Here is a 26,053-nt window from a genome sequence, read left to right as displayed (position 1 = left end):
ACCAGTGACCACAAGTTTAGCAGCTTAAATCAACCCCCATCTGTTATCTCACTGCTCTGTGTATCAGAAGTCCGGGTACAGTGCAACTCAGTGGGGCTGGGTTGTTGGAGGTTGTGTAGGGGAAATTCTGCTCCCAAGCTTATTCAGGTTGTTGTCTGAATTCAGTTCCTTTAGGTTATAGTACTGAGGTCTCCCTTTTATTATTGATTATCTGCAAGGGTCTTTGCTCTTAGAGGTTGCCTGTATTTCAGCAACATAGGGTCTCCTCCAGCAACATAAGGTCAAGTGTCTCTCTTACAAGCTTTCTGACCTTCCTTAACTGCCATGTCTTTTTTACTCTAGCCAGAGAAAGTTCTCTGGCTCATTTGACAGATTGGGCCCACCTGGATAAATCAGGATAATCTCTTAAAACTGTAAAAATCTCCCTACGTTTGCGAAGTCTCTTTTGACATGTAACATAGCATATTCATAGGTTCTAGGGATTCAGATATGGCCATCTTTGGGGGACCCATTTTGCTTATGACACATTTTTAGGAATATATTCCCCTATTCACAGCTTACACTGGACTTCATCCATGTTTTCTTCTGGTGGCTACATAGTTTACATTTAAATCCATCATCCTTCCAAATTTATTATGGTGTAAGGAGTTAATCTAATTTCATTATTTAAAAATCTAATATTGTTGTTCAGTTATAGAGATTCCACTTATTAAAAGGTTAATGTTCATCTTTTCCTCAGTGATTTGAAATGCCTTTATCATATACTAAATTTCCATGGGGATTTTCTACTCTGCTCCACGAGATACCAATCTTTAGAGTGTGTTTAAATGTCTGTGGGGGCAGCTCCCTCTCGTTGCTCCTTTGCAGGATTTTCCTGACTTTTCTTGCTTATTTGTCTCTCCAAAATAATTCTATAATTCTATAATTGTTGACCTCAGAAAGAAGTGTGGTGGTATTTTTATATGCATAGTGTTAAATTTATTTATTTAAAAAATGCTTTTCTATTTATATAGCTATGGAGGTGATCATGTGGATTTCTTCCATAGCTTTATAAATATGATGAAGTAATGGATTTCCTAATATAAAACTATTCTTTGCAAATGGGAATAAACCATATTTGGCCATGTTTTTTAAAACATGGTATTTGATTCCATTTGCAAGTGTTTCACTAAGTGTTATTATAATGATATTCATAAGTGAGAATGTTTTGTAGTATAGTCTTTGATAGGTATAAGATCAATAGTTTAGATTAAAGATGGTGGCCTGAGAGGAAAGACAGAGGCTTCCTCCTAAAACTGGATACAATTAGAAAATATAGTTGGCGCAACTAATCCTGACAGTGCAACAGGAAAGAGGACGGCGTCAGACTGCATACACCTGGAGAAAAGAGCAGACCTCATGGAACAGGGTAACTTACCAAAGCTGTGGCTTGGCGGGACCCAAGCCCTTCCCCCAACCCAGCTCACCAGTGGGAGGAAGAGAAACAGAGCAGGGAGGGAGGGAGTGGAAGGTCTGGGACTACTGAATGCCTAGCTCCAGAGATCTGCTCTGGGAGCTCAAACCTACATTTCATGGTGCTTTCATGATACTTGCATGACTACCGGGTTGGAAAGTTAATACAGGCAGAATTCCTGGAGAGGCTGAGACTACAGCCACTTGCCAAAAGCAGGGATCCATATCCGGCTGCTCTGGGGACAAAAGCTTATCCCTGTGTACTCAGACAACTGGTTAAGGCAGTGGAGACAGGCACAGCAGCCAAAAAGAAGCAAACAGCTCTTTTCTCCCCCCAGGCACCAATACCTTGGTGACATTGCTTCAGGGGCTGAGCAGCTGCAGAGTAGAGCTTCTAGACACTAGAGGGCACCATATACAAATATGAAACATCAAAGGAACCTGGTCCAGAGTAAAATTAATATAACTCCAGAGAAAGATTTAAATGACATGGACCTTACGACTCTTCCTGAAAGGGAGTTCAAAATAAAAATCATCAACATGCTAATGGAAGTATGGAAAGATATCCACGAACTCAGGAATGAATTCAGGTCAGAGATCCAATCGTTGAAGAGCACGATGGAGGGCATTAAAAGCAGGTTGGATACAGTGGAGGAGACGATAAATAAAATAGAAACTAGAGAAGAGGAATACGAAGAAGCTGAGGCACAGAGAGAAAAAGGGATCTCTAAGAATGAAAGAATATTGAGAGAACTGTGTGACCAATCCGAATGGAACAATATTTGCATTATAGGGATACAAGAAGAAGAAGAGAAAGAGAAAGGGATAGAAAGTGTCTTTGAGGAGGTAGTTGCTGAAAACTTCCCCAGTCTGGGGAAGGAGATAGTCTCTTAGGCCATGGAGATCCACAGATCTCCTAACACAAGGGACCCAAGGAAGACAACACCAAGACACATAGTAATTAAAATGGGAAAGATCAAGGATAAGGACAGACTATTAAAAGCAGCCAGAGAAAGAAATAAGATCACATACAAAGGAAAGCCCATCAGGCTAACCTTAGACTTGTCAGCAGAAACCTTACAGGCCAGAAGGGAGTGTCATGATGTATTTAATGCAATGAAGAAGAAGGGCCTGGAACCAAGATTACTTTATCCAGCAAGATTATCATTTAAATTTGAAGGAGGGATTAAAGAATTTGCATATAAGCAAAAGCTGAGAGAATTTTCCTCCCACAAACCATTTCTACAGTCTATTTTTGAGGGACTGCTATAGATGGAAGTGTTCTTAAGCTTTAATAGCTGTCACCAGAGGAAATAAAACCAAAGTAAAGAAAGTAGAACAGCTAATTACTAAGCAAATGCAAAATTAAAGTAAATATCCCCAAATTAAATCAAGGGATAGACAAAGAATACAGAATATGACACCTAATAATATATAAAAAATGGAGGAGGAAGAAAAAGGAGGAGAAAAAGAAAGGAACCTTTAGATTGTGTTTGTAACAGCATACTAAGTGAGTTAAGTTAGACTTTTAGATAGTAAGAGTCTAACCTTGAACCTTTGGTAACCACGAATCTAAAGCCTGCAATGGCAATAAGTACATACCTATCAATAATCATGATAAAAGTAAATGGACTGAATGCACCAATCAAAAGACATAGAGTCAGTGAATGGATAAAAAAACAAGACCCATCTATATGCTGCCTACAACAGACTCACTTTAAACCCAAAGACATACACAGACTAAAAGTGAAGGGATGTAAAAAGATATTTCATGCAACTAACAGAGAGAAAAAAGCTGGAGTTGCAATACTTGTATCAGACAAAATAGACTTCAAAACACAGAAAGTAACAAGAGACAAAGAAGGACATTACATAATGATAAAGGGGTCAATCCAACAAGAAGATATAACCATTATAAATATCTATGCTCCCAACACAGGAGCACCCACATATGTGAAACAAGAACTAACAGAATTAAAAGGGGAAATAAACTGCAATGCATTCATTCTAGGAGACTTCAACACTCCACTCACTCTGAAGGACAGATCAACCAGACAGAAGATAAGTAAGGAGACAGAGGCACTGAACAACACAATAGAACAGATGGACCTAACAGACATCTACAGAAAAGCACCCAAAAGCAACAGAATACACATTCTTCTCAAGTGTACATGGAAAATTTTCAAGAATAGATCATATACTAGGCCACAAAAAGAGCTTCAGTAAATTCAAAAAGATTAAAATTGTACCAACCAGTTTCTCAGATCACAAAGCTATGAAGCTAGAAATAAATTATGCAAAGAAAATGAAAAATCCCATAAACACATGGAGGCTTCACAACATGCTCTTATATAACCCATGGATCAATGACCAAATAAAAACAGAGATCAAGCAATGGAGACAAATGACAACAATAATTCAACACTGCAAAATCTCTGGGATGCAGCCAAGGCTGTGCTAAGAGGAAAGTATATTACGATACAGGCCTACCTCAAGAAAGAAGAACAATTCCATATAAGCAGTCTAAACTCACAATCAATGAAACTAGAAAAAGAACAACAAATGAGGCCCAAAGTCAGTAGAAGGAGGGACATAATAAAGATTAGAGCAGAAATAAATAAAATTGAGAAGAATAAAACAATAGAAAGAAACAATGAAAGCAAGAGCCAGTTCTTCGAGAAAATAAACAAAATAGATAAACACCCAGCCAGACTTATCAAGAAAAAAAGAGAGTCTACACATATAAACAGAATCAGAAATGAGAAATGAAAAATCACTACAGACACCACAGAAATACAAAGAATTATTAGAGAATACTATGAAAAATTATATGATAACAAACTGGATAACTTGGAAGAAATGGACAACTTTCTAGAAAAATACAAACTTCCAAGGCTGAGCAAGGAAGAAACAGAAAATCTGAACAGACCAATTACTAGCAATGAAATTGAACTGGTAATCAAAAACCTACCTAAGAACAAAACTCCTGGTCTAGATGGCTTCACTGCTGAATTTTATCAAACATTTAGTGAAGACCTAATACCCATTCTCCTTAAAGTCTTCCAAAAAAATAGAAGATGAGGGAATACTTCCAAACTCATTCTATGAGGCCAGCATCACTCTAATACCAAAACCAGGCACAAAAAAAGAAAATTACATACTAATATATCTGATGAACATAGATGCAAAAATACTCAACAAAATATTAGCAAACCAAATTAAAAAATACATAAAAAAGATCATCCATCATGATCAAGTTGGATTTATGCCAGGGATGCAAGGATGGTACAACATTCGAAAACCCATCAACATCATCCACCACATCAATGAAAAGAAGGACAAAAACCAATTAATCATCTCCATAGATGCTGAAAAAGCATTTGACAAAATTCAACATCCATTCATGATAAAAACTCTCAACAAAATGGGTATAGAGGGCAAGTACCTCAACATACTAAAGGCCATATATGACAAACCCACAGCCAACATTATACTTAACACTGAGAAGCTGAAAGATCAGGAATGAGGCAAGGATGACCACTCTCTCCACTTCTATACAACGTAGTACTAGAGGTCCTAGCCATGGCAATCAGACAACACAAAGTAATAATAGGCATCCAGAGTGGCAAGGAAGAAGTCAAACTGTCCCTGTTTGCAGATGACATGATATTGTACATAAAAAACCCTAAAGAATCCACTCCAAAACTACTAGATCTAATATTTGAATTCAGCAAAGTTGCAGAATACAAAGTTAATACACAGAAATATGTGGCATTCCTATACACTAACAATGAACTAGCAGAGAGAGAAATCAGGAAAACAATTACATTCACAATTGCATCAAAAGAAATAAAATACCTAGGAATAAACCTAACCAAGGAAGTGAAAAACCTATATTCTGAAAACTACAAGACACTCATGAGAGAAATTAAAGAAGATACCAATAAATGGGAACACATCCCGTGCTCATGGATAGGAAGAATTAATATTGTCAAAATGGCCATCCTGCTTAAAGCAATCTATAGATTCAATGCAGTTCCTATCAAAATACCAACAGCATTCTTCAACAAACTAGAGAAAACCATCCTAAAATTCATATGGAACCACAAAAGACCTCAAATAGCCAAAGCAATCCTGAGAAGGAAGAATAAGCAGGGGGAATTACGCCCCCCAACTTCAAGCTCTACTACAGAGCCACAGTAATCAAGACAATTTGGTATTGTCACAAGAACAGACTCATAGACCAATGGAACAGACTAGAGAGCCCTGATATAAACCCAACCATATACGGTCAACTAATAAATGATGAAGGAGCCATGGACATACAATGGGGAAATGACAGCCTCTTCAACAGCTGGTGTTGGCAAAACTGGACAGCTACATGCAAGAGAGTGAAACTGGATTATTGTTTAACCCCATACACAAAAGTAAACTCGAAATGGATTAAAGACTTGAATGGAAGTCATGAAACCATAAAACTCTTAGAAGATGACATAGGCAAACATCTCCTGAATATAAGCATGAGCAACTTCTTCCTGAACCTATCTCCTCGAGAAAGGGAAACAAAAGCAAAAATGAACTCATGGGACTGCATCAAACTAAAAAGTTTTAGTACAGCAAAGGACATGGTCAACAAAACAAAAAGGCATCCTACAGTATGGAAGAATATATTTGTAAATGACATATCTGACAAGGGGTTAACATCCAAAATATATAAAGAACTTAGACACCTCAACATCCAAAAAGCAAATAACCTGATTAACAAATGGGCAGAGGATATGAAGAGACGGTTCTCCAGGGAAGAAATTCAGATGGCCAACAGACACATGAAAAGATGCTCCACATTACTAATCATCAGGGAAATGCAAATGAAAACCACAATGAGATGTAAGGATGGCCAGCATCGAAAAGACTAAGAACAACAAATGTTGGTGAAGATGTGGAGAAAGGGGAACCCTCCTACACTGCTGTTGAGAATGTAAGTAGTTCAGCCATTGTGGAAAGTAATATGGAGGTTCCTCAAAAAACTAAAAATAGAAATACCATTTGACCCAGGAATCCCACTTCTTGGAATATATCCAAAGAATACAACTTCTCAGATTCAAAAAGACATATGCACCCCTATGTTCATTGCAGCACTTTTTACAGTAGCCAACATATGGAAACAACCTAAGTGTCCCTCAGTAGATGAATGGATAAAGAAGAAGTGGCACATATATACAATGGAATATTATTCAGCCATAAGAACGAAACAAATCGTACCATTTGCAACAACATGGATGGAGCTGGAGGACATTATGCTCAGTGAAATAAGCCAGGTGGAGAAAGACAAATGCCAAATGATTTCCATCATTTGTGGAGTGTAACAATGAAGCAAAACTGAAGGAACAAAATGGCAGCAGACTCCAAGAATGAACTAGTGGTTACCAAAGGGGAGGGGTGTGAGAGGGCAGGTGGGGAGGGAGGGAGATGGGGATTGAGGGGTATTATGTTTAGTACACATGGTGTGGGGAATCACGGGGAGAACAGTGTATCACAGAGAAGGCACATAGTGAATCTGTGGCATCTTGCTGCAGTGATGGACAGTGACTGCATTGGGGTATGGGTGGGGACTTGATAATATGGGTAAATGTAGTAACCACATTGTTTTTTTTTGTGAAACCTTCATAAGAGTGTATATCAATCATACCTTAATAAAAATTTTTTAAAAATTAAAAAAAAAAGCTTTAAAAAAGATCAGTAGTTTACTTTCCTCATAATAAGAATTTTGAAATTTTCCTCCTTTTTAATGGTCTGGAAGATCTTAGGAGCATTTTTACAAGTTTGGTAGAATTTCGCTATTAAACTACTTCAGCCAGGAGATTTATTGTGGGGAGAGCATTTAAATTTTTCTATTTTCTTCTAAGGTAACTTGTCATTTAAGACTTGATGCCAGTCTGGTAAATTGTAGTTTTCTTAGAAATTATTCATTCTATGTAAATATTCAAACTTATTTGCATAGTTATGTCAAAAGTCTGACAATACTTTAAATTTTCTTTGTTTTGATCATTATTCCACATTTGTCATGTCTACTTTTGTATATTTGTGTGCTTTCTTCTTTTTTCTCTTGGGTAGCTTAAGTAATGATTTTTTTCAATGACCAAATTTTGGATTAGTTCTATTTATATTTTCTAGTTTCAATTTCTAGAAATTAAATGCTAAAAAGCCTAGCATTAATATCTGCATCCACTTTTATTCAGTCTTTCCTTCTGCAGTCTTTAAGGGTCAGAAGATTTGATTTGTTGCTGTTTCCTCACTTTTAAAGTTGTGTCTGATTTTTTGAATTTCATTTTTAAGTAAATGTTAATAAATTTTCTTCTGATAGCGCAAAGATTTTGATATATTAGCTTTCATTTTAATTTTCAAGAAATTGTACAATTTAACTTCATCTAAGAGTATTCAATGCTGTGTTTTTAAGTTTCCAAGTGAGAGGCCTTTTAATTTTTAATCTTATTCATTTCTCATTTTATTGCTTTCAGAAAAGGTCACAGTGTACTTTTCTGTTATTTCTATTCTTTCAAATTACAGGTTTATTGAATTTTTTTTGTAGATTAAGATATGGCTAGTTTCCTTGAATGTTCTGTGTGCATGTACAAAAAGGTATGTCCTCCACTATCAGAGTTCAGAGTTTATTACAGATCTAAAAGATGTAACTCACTGATTATATTGTTTAGTTCTATGTCCTCTCTACTTTTTGTCCACATGGTGTTTCTTAAATTGAGAGAGGCATATTAAAGTCTCCTTTGATGGTACAGTTCTCCCTATCTCTCTGCATGTCTTATAATTTCTGCTTAATAAAAGCTATTGCTTTTATGTCCATGACTGTTATATCTTGGTTGTGAATTGAATCTTTTAGCATTATGAAGGGTCCTTTGTTTCTGTTTCTTGTCTGAATTCTACCTTATCAGATGTCAAGAGTGTAACCTCTCATTTCTTTTAATTTGCCCTTGTCCATATCTTTGTTTATCCCTTTATTTTTAATCTTCCTGAGTCAATGTCTCCTTCTTCCTCACCCTCCATCCCAACCTCTCTCTCCCTGAGAGAGTGAATGTGTGTATCTATCTTGCATGAAGCATACTGTTGGATTTTGCTTTGTTGGCTAATCTGAACTTTTTCTTTTTATAACTGAGATAAACTCAGAATTATTGGTATAATCTTTGTTTTGCCTCAGATTTGTCAGTGTTTCACTGTACACACACACAGAGCCTATGTTATCTGCCTTATTTTATACATACACACACACACACACACACATAAACTGTTAATACTTAGGAAGGTTTGTATTTCATCCTGTAGTTATATTTATATCTGTATCTTTTTACATAATACCCTTTCTTGACACTTATCTTTTTTAAGGAAACATTGTCTGTTGACTCCTACTGTGAGCAATACTGGAATTAGCTACTAGCCCATTTGCCCCTTTATTCTTCTGCAGTGTCAGATTTGAAGTAACATCTCTTTTACTTACAGCCAGTATCTAAGGCAATCATTGTCCTTACTCTACTTTTATTCTACTCTTTTTACCTTCCCCACATGTTTTGATAGTTGTATGGTGTTATGTCATTTTCTACCTTGTAACTATCATTTCGGGTTTGTTGAGGCAAAAAAATTACATAAATTAAAATGTACCATCTTAACCATTTTTAAGTATGCAGTTTTGTAGTGTCAAGTATTTTCATGTTGTTGTACAACAGATCTTGAGACTTTTTCACCCAGTGAAACTGAGAATGTCTACCCATCAGACACTAGTCCTTTCCACTCCAACAACCATCTTTTCACTTTGCTAGACTACTTTTGATACTTTATATGAGTAGGATCGTACCAGGTTTGTCCTTTTCTAACTGGTTTATAGGTCAGTATGTTTGTAATGCTTTTTACCACTGGTCTTTATGAATATGTCTTCAGTCATTTTGGTTGTCTGAATCTGTCTTTAGTAGATTTTCTAGGAATGGCTCATAGGCATAATATATTGTTCTGGTTATATAAAAAAAATCTTTGGCTCACATTTTCTTGAGTGTCTCAAATATATTACTATTCTATATTCTGGAATATGTTCTGGAATAAAGTAATGCTATAAAAAGGGATCATGATCTAACTTTGTTTTCTTCAAAGTCCAAGACTTTCATTAGAATATGTCTCAATATTGGCCAGCCTGGGAGGCTCTTCTCATGTATGTGTCATCCTTTTGTTTTGTAGTGCAAATTTGTTATGTAGAAAAACAAACGAGTGGGTGGAGGAAGAATAAAGCCAGTAAAGCCCACTAAATGGAACTCAAAGAGTTAGCCAGATAAAACCAGAGAGCCAGAAAGGACTCACAGAGTTAACATCCCTTGCAATGTGAGTTCATTCCACATGCTCTGAATCTGGGTTGACCTTGAGACTTGCTGTAGCTAATGCAAGTGAGATAGGGCAGAGACATGGGACAAGCCTCATGATTAATTTTCCTTTAAAAAATGCTGAGATATGAATAGCATAACAAGAACAGGATGGACTTATCTTAAGGCAAGGCAAGCAGTCTTAACTGATGTTCCCAGTGCTTGGAAGTAGCCACTATCCTGAAGAACAAGAAGTTTATCCCTACAGAATTACCTAGAAGACCGACTATAGATAATGACGTATTGTCTCTCACCAGAGATAGACATCATGAAACCACATGTACATCATATGTACAACATAATTATTCAGCACTTGCATATATTGCAAAGTGATCACAGTGCACCCCACTCTTGCACCTCACTCCCCAACCTGTTACCTTTATCCCATTCTTGCAAATCCTTAAGACAGAATCCCAGCTTTTAAGCACACCTCTTCTCTCAAGTTGCCCACACTTCCATCTCTTCAAGCTGTACCTTTTTGCTTTAAACAAACTTCTCACGGCTCAACTTGTTACATTTTATCTCTGTGTTCCTCCAGTAGTAAGTGCCTTAGTTATTTTGCTGTTTCATTCCGTTCTCTAAGCTTAAGCACAAGCTTTCACTTTGTCTCTGTCCTACTTCAGATAAGTAGGGAGGGGCTGCTGAGAGCTCTGATTTGGGCCTGCTAGTTCCCACCGCCTGGGTGACCTGGACAGAACTGCTGCTCTCAATCATGCTTTTTAGTATCCTGCCTGAAAATCTCCTTTCTTCTCTTTGGGAAGTTCTCAGAACTTAACCACACTCCATGCAGTGCTCTGTGCCTCTCCCAAATCCTAGGGTGGTAGGGACTCAGTCCCCACACTGTGCAGATCCAAGTGGACACTGGATGTCAGGTGACACTGGCTTTAGGAGTTGGCAGGGAGGTGCCTTGTGCCTAGAAGGAGTTCAGTGAACTTCCCTTATCTCTGTGTCCTTCCTTGTTCTCTGCTGCATGCTAGGCATCTGCCATCCCTTGCTATTCTCACTTTAATGACTTCCTTCCTTACCTTGTACTCTGAGTTCCCTGCATCTCTGAACTGAGTTCCTTCCCAACAAAGTCTTTTTTATTTCAGGAAAATTTCTTTAGAGTTTTTAGTGTTTATTATGTTGTATTACTTTGGTTTTTCTTCTTTAGGAACTGTTTTTATTATATATATGTTGAATCTTCTTTGCCTATTATCTGTCTAGTACTTTTTTGTAAGTCCTTTTTATCTCTTCACTTTTTTTCAGATTTAACAGATTTTATTCAAAATACACATTTTCTTTTATTGTGGTAAAATTGACATATTAGTTTTAGATGTACAACATAATTATTCAGTACTCGTATATATTGCAAAGTGATCACAGTAAGTCCAGTAAACATCCATCACCATAGTTATTTTTTTCTTGTGATAATAACTTTTGAGATAACTTTCCTAGCTAATTTCAAATAAGCAATACAGTATTATTAACTATACTATAGTCACCATGCTGTATATTACATTCCTGTGACTTACTCATTTTATAATTAGAAATTTGTACTTTCTGACCCCCTTCTCTCATTTTGATTATCCCCTAATGTCCACCTCAGGCAACCACTGATATATATATATATAGAAACCACAGTTTCTATATAAGAGCTCATTCTGATTGTTCTGTTTTTTATTTTTTTAAGATTCCACATATAAGTGCGACATACAGTATTTATCTTTTTCTGTCTGACTATTTCACTTAGCATAAAGGGCCTCAAGATCAATCCATGTTGTCAGAGATGGCAGGATTTCATTCTTTTTATTGTGGCTGAATAATGTTCAATTATATATATATATATATATATATTTCACATTTTCATCTATTCATCTATCACTGGATACTTAGGTTGCATCGATGTCTTGGATTTTGTGAATAATGCTACAAGAAAAGTGGGATGGTAGATATCTCTTCAAGATCCTGATTTTGGAATTCCTTTGGATTTATACCCAGAAATGAGATTGTTAGATAGATTATATAGTAGTTCTATTTTTAATTTTTGAGGAACCCCCATACTGGTTGCACCACTTTACATTCCCACCTACATTGTGTGAAGGTTCTTTTATCTCCAAATCTTCACCAACACTTGTTATTTCTTGTCTTTATTATGCAGCCATTCTAACAAGTATGAGGTGGTATCTCATGGTGGTCTTGATTTTAATTTCCTGATGATTAGTAATGATGAGCACCTTTTCATGTTATCTGCTGGGCATATGTATTGTCATTTTTGGAAAAATGTTCAGGTCCTCTTCCCAGTTTTTCATCAAACTTTGTTGCATATATATGAGTTCTTTATATATTTTGGATATTAACTCCTTATCAGATATATGATTTGCAAATAATTTCTCCCGCTTAGTAGGTTGCCTATTCATTTTGTTGATGGTTTCCTTAATTTATTTTTGGTTTTCAAGTATCACTTCCTTTAAATTCTCTAATTATCAAAAGCCATTGTGTATGTTTGGTCTTGTGATCCTTCTAGTTTAACCTTATTTCTTAAGTGATTTTTTCCCCTTTTATTTCTTTAATCATCTCATTTCTGAGTTTCTCTAATACTGATTTTGTTGTAGATGTTCATGGATTTGGGGGTTTCTCCATGACTTATATCATTGTATTTATTTAATATTATTTTCAAATATTAGGGTTAGTTTTCATCTATTTGTGAGGATGTTTTTCTGGAGTGCTTTCATTTGCTAATAGGGAAATTATTCTGTTCCTTATTCTTTTTTTGAAGAGTAACTTTGTATGAGATTTCATCATAATATTTTACTATTTTATTCATTTTATGAGAACTTTTTTTTTCTACATTTTTAAGAGGGCAGGTAGGCCAAGATAACTTTTTTATCTTCATAGGTCTGTAGCATCTGAATCTGTTGTTTTGTTCATCAAGTAGTTATAAATAGAGTCTCCTATTGTCTTAGTCCATTCAGGCTGCTATAATAAAATATCACAAATGGGGTGTCTTATATTCAGCAGGCATTTATTTCTTACAGTTCTGGAGGCTGAAAGTCCAAGATCAGGGGGCCATAATGGCCATGTTTTGGTGAAGGTCCTCTTCTGTGTGGCAGACTGCCAACCTCTCAGTAAGTCCTGTTGTGGTTGAAGAGGGAGAGGGATCTCTTTGGAACCTCTTATATAGTGGTACTAATCCCATTCTTGAAGGCTCCATCCTCATGACCTAATCACCTTCCAAAGTCCCCACTTCCTAATACTATCATCACTTTAGGGGTTGGGATTTCACTGTATGAGTTTTGGGGGACACAAACATTCAGACCATAACACCTATATTCTTCCCTTTAATTTCAGCCTTCTTATTCCTGTGGCCCTACTGTGCTTGTTAGGCACAATTTGGGCTCTACTCCCTGCTGCTCCCCCTCAGTTTGGGGATTTATCTAGAAAGAGTATTTTTATTTGTTAGTTTTAAGTGTTCATAGGGCCCTGAATGTAGAACATTCCTGCACCTCCATACCTTCCCACAGTTCTCTTTTTTCCACAAATTATAGCCTGTAGAGTCTACTCTAGTTTCTGCTGCTGTTCTGAGAATAGCCCTACAAAACTTTCTAGTTAGTACTTGAGTTCCCCTTACCCCTTAAGAAGTCCCTTACCCTCCCCTTGCTTTTCCTACGAGTTTTATTATTTGTGGTTTGTGTGTGTGTGTGTGTGTGTCTCCCTACTTTTAGTCTGTATTAATAATGATAATCAAGAACAGGTGAGATTTTTTTTGCTTTTCTGATCCATGGGAGGTTTCTGTCCTCCTTAGGACACTTGTGCATTACCTTTCCACAGGTGTACAATACCAGTTCAACTCCCTGCCTGTCACTATCCCTGGAGTGGGTTGAGCCTAGCTGGTGTGGCTGGGTGCTTGGAGCCAGAAGTAGAAGCCGTTAGAGTTCATCCATTCCTGGTGTTCGTGAAAAAAACAGAGTAGTGGTATTTCAGAGAAGGCACACAAGGCTGCCCCATTCCACCCCTTTGCAGGGATGCAGGAAGGTAGGGAGGTGTTGGAAGCCTCCCATTTGTACATTTATCAAGTCTCTTCACTGACCAGTCTAGAGTCAAGCTCCACAAGGTCTTCTGTCCCTGCTGATCCTACCAAGCCTGTTCCCTTGCCAGTGATTTCACTAGATAGTACATAGGACAGTGAACTCTTATTCAACCATTCATGCATATCACCAATTAAGTGATGAAGCATTTGGCTACCTTAAGAGAGTCATAGTCACTGCCACATTTACCTCTGCTTCATTGAATTTCTTCAGTTTGACATTCAGAGCAGTGGGCAGAAATGACATTGTGTCAACACTTACCAGGGGCTTTGTAAGCCCATGAAGTAACTTTTTAGTGCATCTTGTAGCTAGTGATTTGTCTCTAACCCATTTCTATTTTGAAATTAATAAAAATATGTTGTCACTAGATTTTTGTTTTAGACATTGCCCGTGGGTTTGGGGGCTCACTCTCCTACTTGCTCTTTCTGTTATTATAAGGGGTTTCAAGAGATTCAAATACTACACTGATGCCATATTTTCAGAATCATCTGGCAGCACTGATTTTCATAAAAACAGGGAATAACCCAAATATCCAGCAATAGGATACTAATTAAACAAATTATAGTGTATCTATACAATTTAATATAGCTGTTAAAAATGAGAAGGGGTGTCAATCTCTGTATATACTGACATAGAACTTTCCAAAATATTTTGTTAAAATTTTTAAAAAGGGCAATTTAAAACACGAAGTATTTTAATTTGGAAAGTATTTACTTTGGAGAATAGAGCTTTTATTTTCCAAATTAAACATTTCATCAATGTTTGAATTCTACATAATGTACATATATAATAACTTGTTATCAGAAAGTATATATTTTAAAACATAATGATTTACTATAAAAATTATATGACTTGTAAAATTACTATACACGTATGGGTATATATGTTACATTTACATTTATGTAACTGGTAACATTACTTGCCATAGAAAAGGATATTAGGTATGCTACAGATCAGGTTTGAGATTAGAACTTTACATTAGAAACTATACCTTTGAATTTTGAACTATGCATGTATTCATTATTCAAAAAACAAATGTAATTTAAATTAAAAAAATACACATACACACACTCAAAACTCATCTAAAATAAGTAATTGAGGAAATGACCAAACTTATTTGCCATTTTTCTAAAAATTTATTATCATAGGAAAATTTCAAACATAATAAATGGAACCAAAGATTTTATACTGAAAACTGATGTTCTCTATTAAGAACTATTACAACAATATGGTCTCAAGACAATGAATTGTTTTCATCTCAGTGAAATGTTTTAAATGGCATTATTTTCACTTATTCTGGTAAATCATAGATATGCTCTTAAAAAACTACTAAATACTTTAACATGATTTAAAACAAAAATCTCAGTGACATGGTTTTCCTTGGAAGCATAGAAATTAGTTTAAAAAACAAGAATCAAAATAATCTGTTAGTACAAGAGTCACCAAACTATGGCTAGGCCAAATCCAGCCTGTTGCCTGTTTTTTTGTAATTTATAAGCTAAGAATTACTTTTACATTTTTAATGGTTGGTGGGGGGAGTCAAAAGAAGAATAATTCATCTCACCCAGTTTTGTTTTGGTTCTAAAAGAGTGATCAACAAAACAAATTGGTTTGATTCTCCTCATTAGTAGTTTTTCATGTTCATTAATCACTCAGGTAAATTCTTGAGACTAACAAAGTATTTGAAATAGCTTTCTTTCTCCTGAACTAAAATCTTACCTCGCAGCTGTCATCCTAGAGTAAAAGGGAAGACTAACATATCATTTTGTGCTAGGCCACATAATTAATGGACCAGTGCACACATTGATGGGTTTAGATGAAAAGTGACTGAAATTTGAACTGCTAGCTTTCCCTTTCTTGTTACTTCAAAACTAGTTTGGGCTTTAAGCATCCACTTACAGGTGTTTATCTTTTCTTACTTGTCAGATAAGTAGGCTTCCTAAGACATAGTTTTGTGGTTTGGTCTCCCTCAAAAATAACCCAAGAATCCTGCAGTTGAATCTACAGATAAAGGCTAACAATGTCCCTTAAGATTGCCTCCAACCACTGACATATCCTTCATATCTGTTCAGGTAGGAGAAATTAGAAATGTCACTATTGAAGACTAAGTTACTGAGCAATTATACAGAAAGGTCTTTACTTCAAAGTCTGAACACTGCCCAGAATAAAATTTAGTAATTCATAGTAAAAATAATAAAAGTGCTTTTATTTGAATTACTACCTTATTGAAATTTAGATTACAAAAGTCATTTTGTTGCAAGTAAGGTTTTTGGTCAGGGAAAGAAGGGATTCTGAGGGATTCATTGAGCATATTGTACTTTTCTATACAATTTGAATTTTTTCAATGAGTTCATATTGCTATATTATTAAGACTAGTTGAGATTAAAATTATCTAATATTCAGGAAAGGATATTTAGAGTATTATTAGTGTGAAGTCAGTAAACTCTAATACTTGGTTTCATCCATTATTTCAGTTGAAAGTTGTGCAGTCGTTAGAAAATATGTGAATATGTTTCTGTTTAATATTTTAATGTAAAATTAAGCAATTCTCATAAAATAAAATATAGCATGCTTTAAAACACAGATTTTCCATAGTTCTTTACAAAGATAGCAAAGACCTCCAGTAAGGCTTCAGCATTAATAGCATTTTAAATTCATTATATATTGCTAAGTAGTATGTTTTAAAATACTGCAAAACTTGCAACCAGTTAAGATTATTTTCTTTGTCATCCTCATATGAAATAGTTGCTGAACTATAATGATAGCTGAATTAGCTAATTGTGATGTTTAAATATACAATTTATATGTATGTATAGTGTTATAAATCTGTGAATTGCTCTTTGTTATTTGGATTTATTATTTACTTTTTTCCCAGATGGATGTTTTTATGAGCCAAAACATAAGAGCATTTTTTGAACTTACCTTTAGGCATTAAGACAAAAGAAGTAGGGGTATTATAACTTGACTTATTTAAAACATCACTATACTACCATGAATGACAGTTTACAATTTAGAAGGTGTGGCTAATAAAGTCACTGAAGCAGACATAAGCGTAGGTTTTCCCTTATACATACTCCTCGACTGTCAGTCACACTTCCCAAATGCTTTGTTGCACAGGCATGCGAATAACTAAAACCACATTTTATCATTCTTTAACCCAAAGGCTTTTAAAAGGCCATGCAATGATATCAGTGTTTGACAACCTCAGATTAAAGCTGGAGTCTTCAAGCAGAGACTTCTATTCCATCTAGAAGAGTAGAATTTCTTTGCAATTGATAAATAATGTATTATGATGATGAAAATTATAATTTAACAAAATTACTTGTTCTGTCTTGTTGCCAATATTTTCTATATAGTAACTTTTACACATCTAGAAAATGTTAATATGAATGACTTAAATAGATATGTATTTTATCTTCAGTGGTTCAATGCATATTTTATGCAAATTAAGGTATAGTACAAAGTAAGAGCAACAAAAAGCCTATGGCTATGGCTATACTGACAAATCCCCTCCCTCTGCTGCCCCAAAAATGACATCCTTAATAATTTTTTCTGTTTATTTATGTATTATCTGTCCATATTCTATCTTTTGTGTGGTAATCTGGTACATAGTTTTAACTCAAAGGCATAGATTTGAGTGGTAGATGCAGGGTTTAAGCCAATAAAAGTTCTACATGTGTTTTAGCACTTTCTGGTTTTAGAAAATTGGCTCCTCTTATAGCAGATTTCAAAGCTGGACATGGGTTGTTGGGAGTTTGTTACTTCTTGCATACCTTCTGTGATTGGAGCATGGGGTGAGAAAGGAACTTGAGAAATGTGGGGAACAGGCGAAGAGTTGATGAATCTGACTGAACATGTAACAACTCTAAGCTGAATGTGAGGCAGTTGGTACAACTGTGATTCCGAAAGGCTATAGGAACTTTTTAGCTAAATGGATAGTATGGGTGTGTCCTGGAGGAAAATGGTGTCTCCATTCTTGATAGTATCTCTTGATGACTGTTGTCCATTGCTTGGCACATTAGAAGGTTTCTCCTAAATCTTCTCAGGTTTCTTAGTCTGATGTCCTTCCTAACTAGTTAATTGGAGTGTGTTTGTGAAGTTACAGTGTGAAGAGAAAAAGCAGGTGTGGAAGTCAAAATTACTGTGCAATTATAGTTTATAAATGAATGCAATAAATTATTATTTCCTAGCCATAGTAACCCTTCAGTGTAGGACTTATATTTCAGCTTTTCTTTTTGATACACAGAAACAGCCTTATTGGCAGATGAGTTCCCCAGTTCCTGGTCTATATGCCTTATCTTTCAGGGCTTATCTCTAAAACGTTGTTGATTAGTTTAGGCATAGCTATGTCTAGGTGCCTGCTTGTTGTTTACTCCTAATTGTCTCAGTTAGTTAAAACTATGTGGAGAATTTGTGAATCAGAACTCAGGCAAAGCCTTAGTTTTTTGAGATGGCTCATTAAGCAGGGCAATGAAGTTAGAAAAATGGAGGATGAAATAACCTGTGAATCCCAGTAAAGTTTAAATATCTTTGATGAGGGGGCATGGGTTGTCCAACTCCAGGTTAGATCCTTTTCCACAGGTGGATAGAAATTGCTTAGGAGAGTCACCTCCAGGCTCTCAATGATGCATTCTTAGGAGTTGGTCCTGTAGTGGTATTCTTGCAGCCAATTCAGCTTTGCCTGGACACAGACTCCTAGAAAGTTGAAAGCTGAGGATAAACAAATTTTATCCATATATATGATTATATAGATTTTATAGATTATATAGATATCCTAATATAGAAGGCCAACTTTTGGAATTTGGCTGAAGTACTGCATGGGCTCAAGGAAATCGTAAGTTTACTTTTAGCTTAAGTGAGTCTGGAAGGCTTTTTCACTTACAATTCTACCCTGTATGTCCAGCTACTTTAAAAAACTGACTATCACAGCTATAGGGTATTGGCACAATAGGAGTTCCCTGCCCTTTTTAAAAAAAAGTCATTGGAAAACTGATATCTCGTGTACTATAGATCAGGAATGTGGGAACAAAAGCATCTGGCTTATGTAATAACTACATTGTTTGCCCTGCTCTGTACCAAGTCTTTCCCTTGTAGTTTTAACAAGGTAACTCCTTTGTCTCCTGAGAAGACCTGAGAAGAGGCAGCACATTTGGTCAGAATTCTAGAATACAGCAGATGACATACCAGCTACATGGTTTGTAAACTATGCTTAAGGCCCTGCCTAGAAGCAAAGCTTGCAGTATTTGAATCAGCAATACAATGTGGCTATATCAGCCTCCATTTATAACCGTTACAAGTATAGTGATTCTACATGCAGGTATAAGGAACTTTTAATATTTCACTATGCCTTTATATGTTAGTGTCATAAAGATTTACATTTTAAAAATTATAACACTTTCCATATTAAAGATAACATTACATTGTCTTATTAAAATTATGTATGTGTGTATATACATGTTCATTTTCTATGAGTTTGGTTCCAGCAAAGTAAAATTGATTGTCATGTATGTATGTGTTTTAAAAAGAGTAAAAGGACTATCAAAGGTTAAGAATAGCATCTCTAACCTATAAAGCATAAGAAAAAATGGGGAAGTGGCCCCAACAAATCAATTATCTGTACAGACAACATAAAATGGATATATTCTTTAATTCTCTTAGTTCTTCATTAAACAAAAACAATTATACCAGTACTAAATATATATAAATATGTCTAAATATATAGGAAACCATAAATCTTAAGTGAGAAAACTAGGAATTCCTTTTTTAGAGAAACCCACCTGCCATTGATAATGCTCATGAATTCTATTCATACCTGAATGTTGAGTCATTTTGTCTAGATTGTGCAACGCATTTGTGACTGTTCAGATAATTTCTAAAGACAAATGATAATCAACAAAGACCTAGATTCTCCATTAATCTAACCATATCATCAGAGAATGTTTTATGAACTCCCCTATATGAGTATCTCTAGACAGCATATTGTCTAGTTTTGAAATCTGAACAGCACTCAGAAACCTAGCTCTGTAAAGAAAAGATAACATTACTACAGTTACATGAAGGATCTTTGGAAAAGAGAAGCTGAACAGTAGTAGTCTAGTTTCTGCCTGCCTGTGGAGTTTATAAGAGTCCCATTCTAGGGAAGTTAATGGGCAGAGTTGGGAGTGAATTCTGAGAAACTCAGGACTTAATAGCTTCACATAGAGTCATTTGAGGGTTGGATGGCAAGCATGTGTTGAGAAGCCCAAGATGTTAATACTTTTGTAGACATTAGGAGTCTTTTCTACTAGTCTGATCATTTTTGAAATCTCTGGCCTGGAAGTTATGCCCTGACTGCAGTGTTTGGCGAGCCAAGTAGGGAAGAACACCAGGGATCTGAGCATTTTCCATTTAGTTGCATGCCATCACTTAATCCCCCATTTATGACATGCTACTCACCCTGGGGTGTCTCTATATTTTTTCCCCCTCTCCAGAGAATAAACCTCTAGTCTCCTGCTGGGGTGGACAAGGTCAGTCACTAGGTAGAAGGGGGATCAAACTGCTTCTTAAAGAGCTTTCCCCCTACTGTCCTTTTTATTCCCCCATTCTACCCTGATTTCATAGGTAACTGTTACTGCCATTTCTTTAGAGTTGTCTCCCTTATATTTTGGGAATTCTAGTAGGTAAATTATTTTTCTTACAAAGTTTGAAGGCATTGTTCTACTGTTTTCTTGCTTCCTATGCTGCTGTTGAAAAGTTCAAACTAAGTCCGACTGATTGTTTGGGTTTTCATAATTTGATTTGGTTCTCAACCTTCCTTATGCTAGGCTCTTTCTTAAATTGTCAGACAATTTTCCCTTCTTTTTCTCCTCATTGTAGTTTTGGGAAATAGCAAAATAGGATTAGTATAGTCTGCCATTTTCCAGGAGCTTTAAAAAAAATTCTTTAGTGAGTTCATAATTCCTTTCCTACTTTCTCACTGAAGAAAGGATTTTCAGAATTGCATTGTTACAGACAGATTAAATCATTTTAACTCACTTTAAATACTTGCCTATCTGGATGTTAGAAAGAGTGCTACTAGAATGTGAAAATGGTAGTTCAGGGTGTTTGAAAGCAAGTGTTGCTACAGTTTTCAATATGATATTATTAACAAATAAGTATTTTTACATAGAAAAAGTCTGAAACTAGAACAAAAAATTTTAAAGATATAACAACTCAGCACTTTCATATCCTCTCAGTTTTCAAGTCCCTTTACATCTCTTTTAAAACATTTTGGGTTGTTTTAATAATACTAAAATTGATTTTTTTTCCACAGAAAAGAGCATGTTTTCCAAAATGCCATATAAAGACAAAGATGCATAGTGGAAATTCCTTTATTCTAGGCTTTTATTAATAGCCAAATTTGAACAGCCTGTACTTGCCCAACAAACTCACTAATGCAATCGCAATGGGGTCATCTGTCACACAGTTACCAGAATTTCACCAAAACTACCAGTCAAGAAACATTTTTAGTGGATATTTTACATGCTTTATGACAAAAATATCCTACAGTTTTTAAATGAAATACAATTTTCCTTTGAGAAGTTATGCTGAAATGCCCATTTTTTATAAAAAAATATTCCTACTCTGATATGAAAAATAAAGAAAAAAGCATAATTATCATAAAAGACACTAATATTCCCTCCTACCTCCTTTGATAGATAGGAAAACTAAGGCACACAGCATTACATTTTTTGGTATATATTAATTTTTAAGAGTATGCTCCCATAATATAGTTTAATAATGCTTAATGCATTATTATTGTACTATTAGAGCAAGGTGAAAAAAATTTACTTCTTTCTGACCTCTCTACCTTTGCCTCAGAAAGAACATGGGGGAATACGGCATATGTCATCAGGAAATGATTAGATGTACTAGGACACTGGGTACTCACATTGAGCTTATGTGAGTTGCAGTAAATACGGCTGAAATAGAATGTATATGCTACATACGCCCAAGGGTACTGTTTTACTGTGAATTGTCACAGTACTTCTCTGGAATGTTGCCCATTACTCTTTTGGTATATTCTTCCTTTAGTGTGTATTTAGAAGGAAGATAACCATTTGGGCATGTTTTATATTTTAATTTCCAAACAGATGCAAAATTAGTGTTTCTATCAAAACTCATTTTAATACCATAGATTCAAAAAATAAACCAGTTGAGAGGATAATGTAAGAAATGGAATAAAAGACTAAAATTTAAACCACTTTACAAATAAAAAGACATGAAGAAGATACTTAATATAGGCTCCACAAATTAGGTCAAGAAAATAAATTACTTTTCCAAAATTGAACTAGAAAAGCTGGAAAAAATTTAAAAATACTATTCTAAAGCTGTACATTGAAATGCCTTTGTCAGCACAGTTAAAAAGGGGGAATTGCTTTTTAAGTATAATTATAAAAATACAAATTATGAAAGTATGTAGAGAGGTTCTGTGTAGCCGTCACCCAGTTTTTCAGGATTACATTTTACATAATTATCACATACAGGCATACCTCATTTTACTGACTTTCACATTTTGATAATTCTCTTGTTATTTCAAACTTTTTCATTGATTGTTTTATAAAAAAAATTGCCATACTATTTTCCAGAGTGGTACTATCTTCTTATATTCCCATGAGCAATGTGTGAGAGATCCAGTTTATCTGCACACTTGCCATTTGGTATTATCACAGTTTTTTTTTTTAGCTGTTCTACTAGGTATTTGGTAATATCTCATTATGGTCTTGGTTTGCATTTCCCTAACAGCTCCTGATGTTGAACATTTTTTCACACACTTACTTGCCATCCTGTTTCCTCTTCAGCGAAAAACCTCTTCATGTCTTTGCCAATTTTGTACCTGGTTTGTTTGTTTTGTTTTCTACTTTTGAATTTTGAGATTTCCATATATATACATATATATATATTCTAGATATGAGCACTTTGTCAGATATGTGGTTTGCAGATTTTTTCTCCCAATCTATAGCTTGCTGTTCATTCTTTTTTTCTTATTCAAGTATATTTGATAAACTGGTTTCAAGTATACAACAGAGGTTCAAAAGATACCCACATTTGAAAAGATATATGTAGCCCTATGTATATGTACCCCTATGTTTATGCACATTATGAAATCCTCACCCCAACTAGTGCAGTTACTATCTGTTAACATAGGAAGATGTCACAGAATCATTGGTTATATTCTCCATGCTGTATTACCATCCCTGTAATCAACTTATATTAAGATTGCAAATTTTTGTGCTCCTTTATCTCTCTCCCCCATGGTAGCAACACTCACCTGTCAGTGTCTATGAGTCTATTGCTATTTTGTTTTGTTTTGTTTTTAGATTCCAAAAATAAGTGAAATCTTAAGGTAATTGTCTTTCTCCATTTGGCTTATTTCACTTAGCATAATATCATTTATATCCATAATGTTGCAAATGGCAGGATTTCTTTCTTTCTTAGGGCTGAATAATATTCCATTGTGTATACGTACCACATCTTCTTTATCCATTCATCTAGTGATGGACACTTAGGTTGTTTTATGGTTTCATGTCTTACATATAGGTTTTTAATCCATTTCAAATTTACTTCTATGAATGGAGTTAGACAGTAATCCAGTTTCAATCTCTTGCATGTAGTTGTACAGTTTTCCCAACACTAGTTAATGCAGAGACTGTCTTTTCCCCATTGTATACTCATGGCTCCTTTATAGTATATTAATTGACCACATATATATGCATGGGTTTACATCTGCACTCTTTTCTGTTTCATTGATCTGTGGCTCTCTTCTTGTCCCAGGACCATACTGTTTTGACTATTATAGATTTGTAGTGTAGCTTGAAGTCAGGGAGCATGATTCTCCCAGCTTTGTTCTTTCTCAGGATTGTTTTGGCTATTTGGGTTCTTTGGTGGTTAATTATGAATTTTAGGATTATTTGCTCTAGTTCATTGAAAAATGCCACTGAATCTGTAAGTTGCTTTGGGCAAGATGGCTGCTTGACAATATTAATTATTCCTACCCATTAGCATGGGATAAATATCCATTTATTTGTGTCCTTAATTTCTCTTGTGAATGTCTTAACAGTTTTCAGAGTACAGGTTTTACCTCATGGTTAAGTTTATTCTGGGGTATTTTATTTTACTTTTTTGTTCCAATTGTAAATAGAATTGTTTTCCTGATTTCTCTGCTAGTTCGTTGTTACTGTATAGGAATGGAACAGATTTCTGTGTATTAATTTTGTATCCTGCAACTTTGCTAAATCCAGTTATTGGTTCTGATAGTTTTTTGGTGGAATTGTTAGGGCTTTCTATGTATAATACGTCATCTGCAAATAGTGTCTGTTTTACTTTTTCCTTAGCAATTTGGATACCTTTCATATCTTTATCTTGTCTGATTTCTGTGGCTAGGACCTCCAGTACTATGATGAATAAAAGTGGTGAGAGTAGACATCCTTATCTTGTTCATGATCTTAGAAGAAGTTTTCAGCTTTTCAACATTGAGTATGATTTTAGGCATGGGTTCATCATATATGGCCTTTATTCTGTTGAGGTATGTAGCCTCTTTACCCATTTTGTTGAGAGTTTTTATCATGAATAGATGTTGAATTTTGTTTAATTCTTTCTCATCCATCTATTGAGGTGATAATATAGTTTTTATCCTGCTTTTCATTAATGTAGTATATCACATTGATTGAATTACAAATATTGTACCCTTCTTGTGTCCCTGGAATGAATCCCACTTGGGATGTATGATTCTTTTGATGTATATTTGAATTTGGTTTGCTAATATTTTGTTGAGGATTTTTTTTTATCAATGTTCATCAGGGATATTGGTCTATAATTTTTTTTTTGTAGCATGTCTGGTTTTGATAATAGAGTGATACTGGCCTCATAGAGTGAGTTTGGAAGTATTCCCTCTTCTACTTTTTGGAACACTTTAAGAAGGATGGGTATGAGCTCTTTAAATGTTGGGTAGAACTCAGCTGTGAAGCCATGTGGTCCTGGACTTTTGTTATTTAAAGTTTTTTGATTACCAATTCAATTTCATTACTGGCAATAGATCTGTTCAGATATGCTGTTTCTTCCTGGGTCAATCTTGGAAATTTGTATTTTTCTAGGAAATAGCCTATTTCTTATAGTTTGTCCAATTTATTGTCATATAATTTACACAGAGTTTTCTAATAATTGTATTTCTGTGGTGTCAGTTGTGCCTATTTCTTTTTCATTTCTGATTTTATTTGTGTCCTCTCTTCTTTGTGATAAATCTGGTAAGGAGTTTGTCCATTTTGTTTATCTTCCCAAAGAAACAGCTCTTGTTTTCACTGATTTATTCTTCCCTGTTTTATTTATCCTTGCTCTGATCTTTATTATGTTCCTCCTCCTCCTAACTTTGATGTCAGTTGTTCTTCTTTTTCTAGTTCCTTTATAATTTTAGACTGTTTGGGATTGTTCTTATTTCTTGAGGTAAGCCTATATTACTGTGTACTTCTGTTTTAAAACCTCTTTTGCAGCATCCCACAAATTTTGGACTGTTGTGTTTTTTTGTCATTTATCTCCATGTATTGCTTGATTTCTGTTTTGATTTGTTCATTGATCCATTGATTATTTAGAAGCATGTTGTTCAACCTCCATGTGTTCAGAGGCATTTTTGTTTTATTTGTGTAATTTACTTCTAGTTTCATACCACTATGGTCTGAGAAGTTGCTTGATACAATTGCAATCTTTTTAAATTTACTGATGCTCTAAAAAACCCTAGCATGTGATCTATTCTGGAGGACATTCCATGTACACTTCAGAAAAATGTGTATGCTGCTGCTTTTGGGTGGAATGTTCTGTAATTAGAATCAGATCCATCTGATCTAATGTGTTGCTCAGAGCCTCTGTTTCTTTTGATGTGTCCATTGATGTAAGTGGTGTGTTAAAGTCCCCTCATATGAATGAGTCACAGTCTATTTCCCCCTTTAATCTATTTAAGTCTATTTGTTTTCATATTTAGGTATTGCTATGTTGGGTGCATAGATATATATAATGGTTATATCCTCTTGTTGGACTGATCCCTTTATCATTAGGTAATGTCCTTTGTCTCTTATTACTTTCTTTGTTTTGAAGTCTATTTTTTCTGATATA

General features: G+C 35.1%; 1 protein-coding gene across 15 annotated transcripts in view; it reads right to left on the bottom strand.

The window, feature by feature from the left end:
• The window catches only part of WDPCP (WD repeat containing planar cell polarity effector), a 405,181-nt gene that overhangs the window by 92,888 nt on the left and 286,240 nt on the right, over positions 1-26,053 (bottom strand). Inside the window, exon 15 of one of the 15 annotated variants that reach the window (XM_073212531.1) lies at positions 14,872-18,643. The exons of 13 other annotated variants lie outside the window; for them this stretch is intronic. In XM_073212531.1, coding sequence (XP_073068632.1) covers positions 18,567-18,643 — 77 coding nt within the window. In that variant the 3' untranslated portion in view covers positions 14,872-18,566. Of the gene's footprint in view, positions 1-14,871; positions 18,644-26,053 lie in introns of those variants that run through there. One more of the 15 variants, XM_073212538.1, reaches the window with a different exon arrangement.

This window comes from Manis javanica, chromosome 1 (genome assembly GCF_040802235.1).
Source record: "Manis javanica isolate MJ-LG chromosome 1, MJ_LKY, whole genome shotgun sequence".
NCBI lineage: Eukaryota > Metazoa > Chordata > Mammalia > Pholidota > Manidae > Manis > Manis javanica.
Note: the sequence above shows the minus strand (reverse complement) of the source record. Positions and strands in the feature narration are given on the sequence as shown.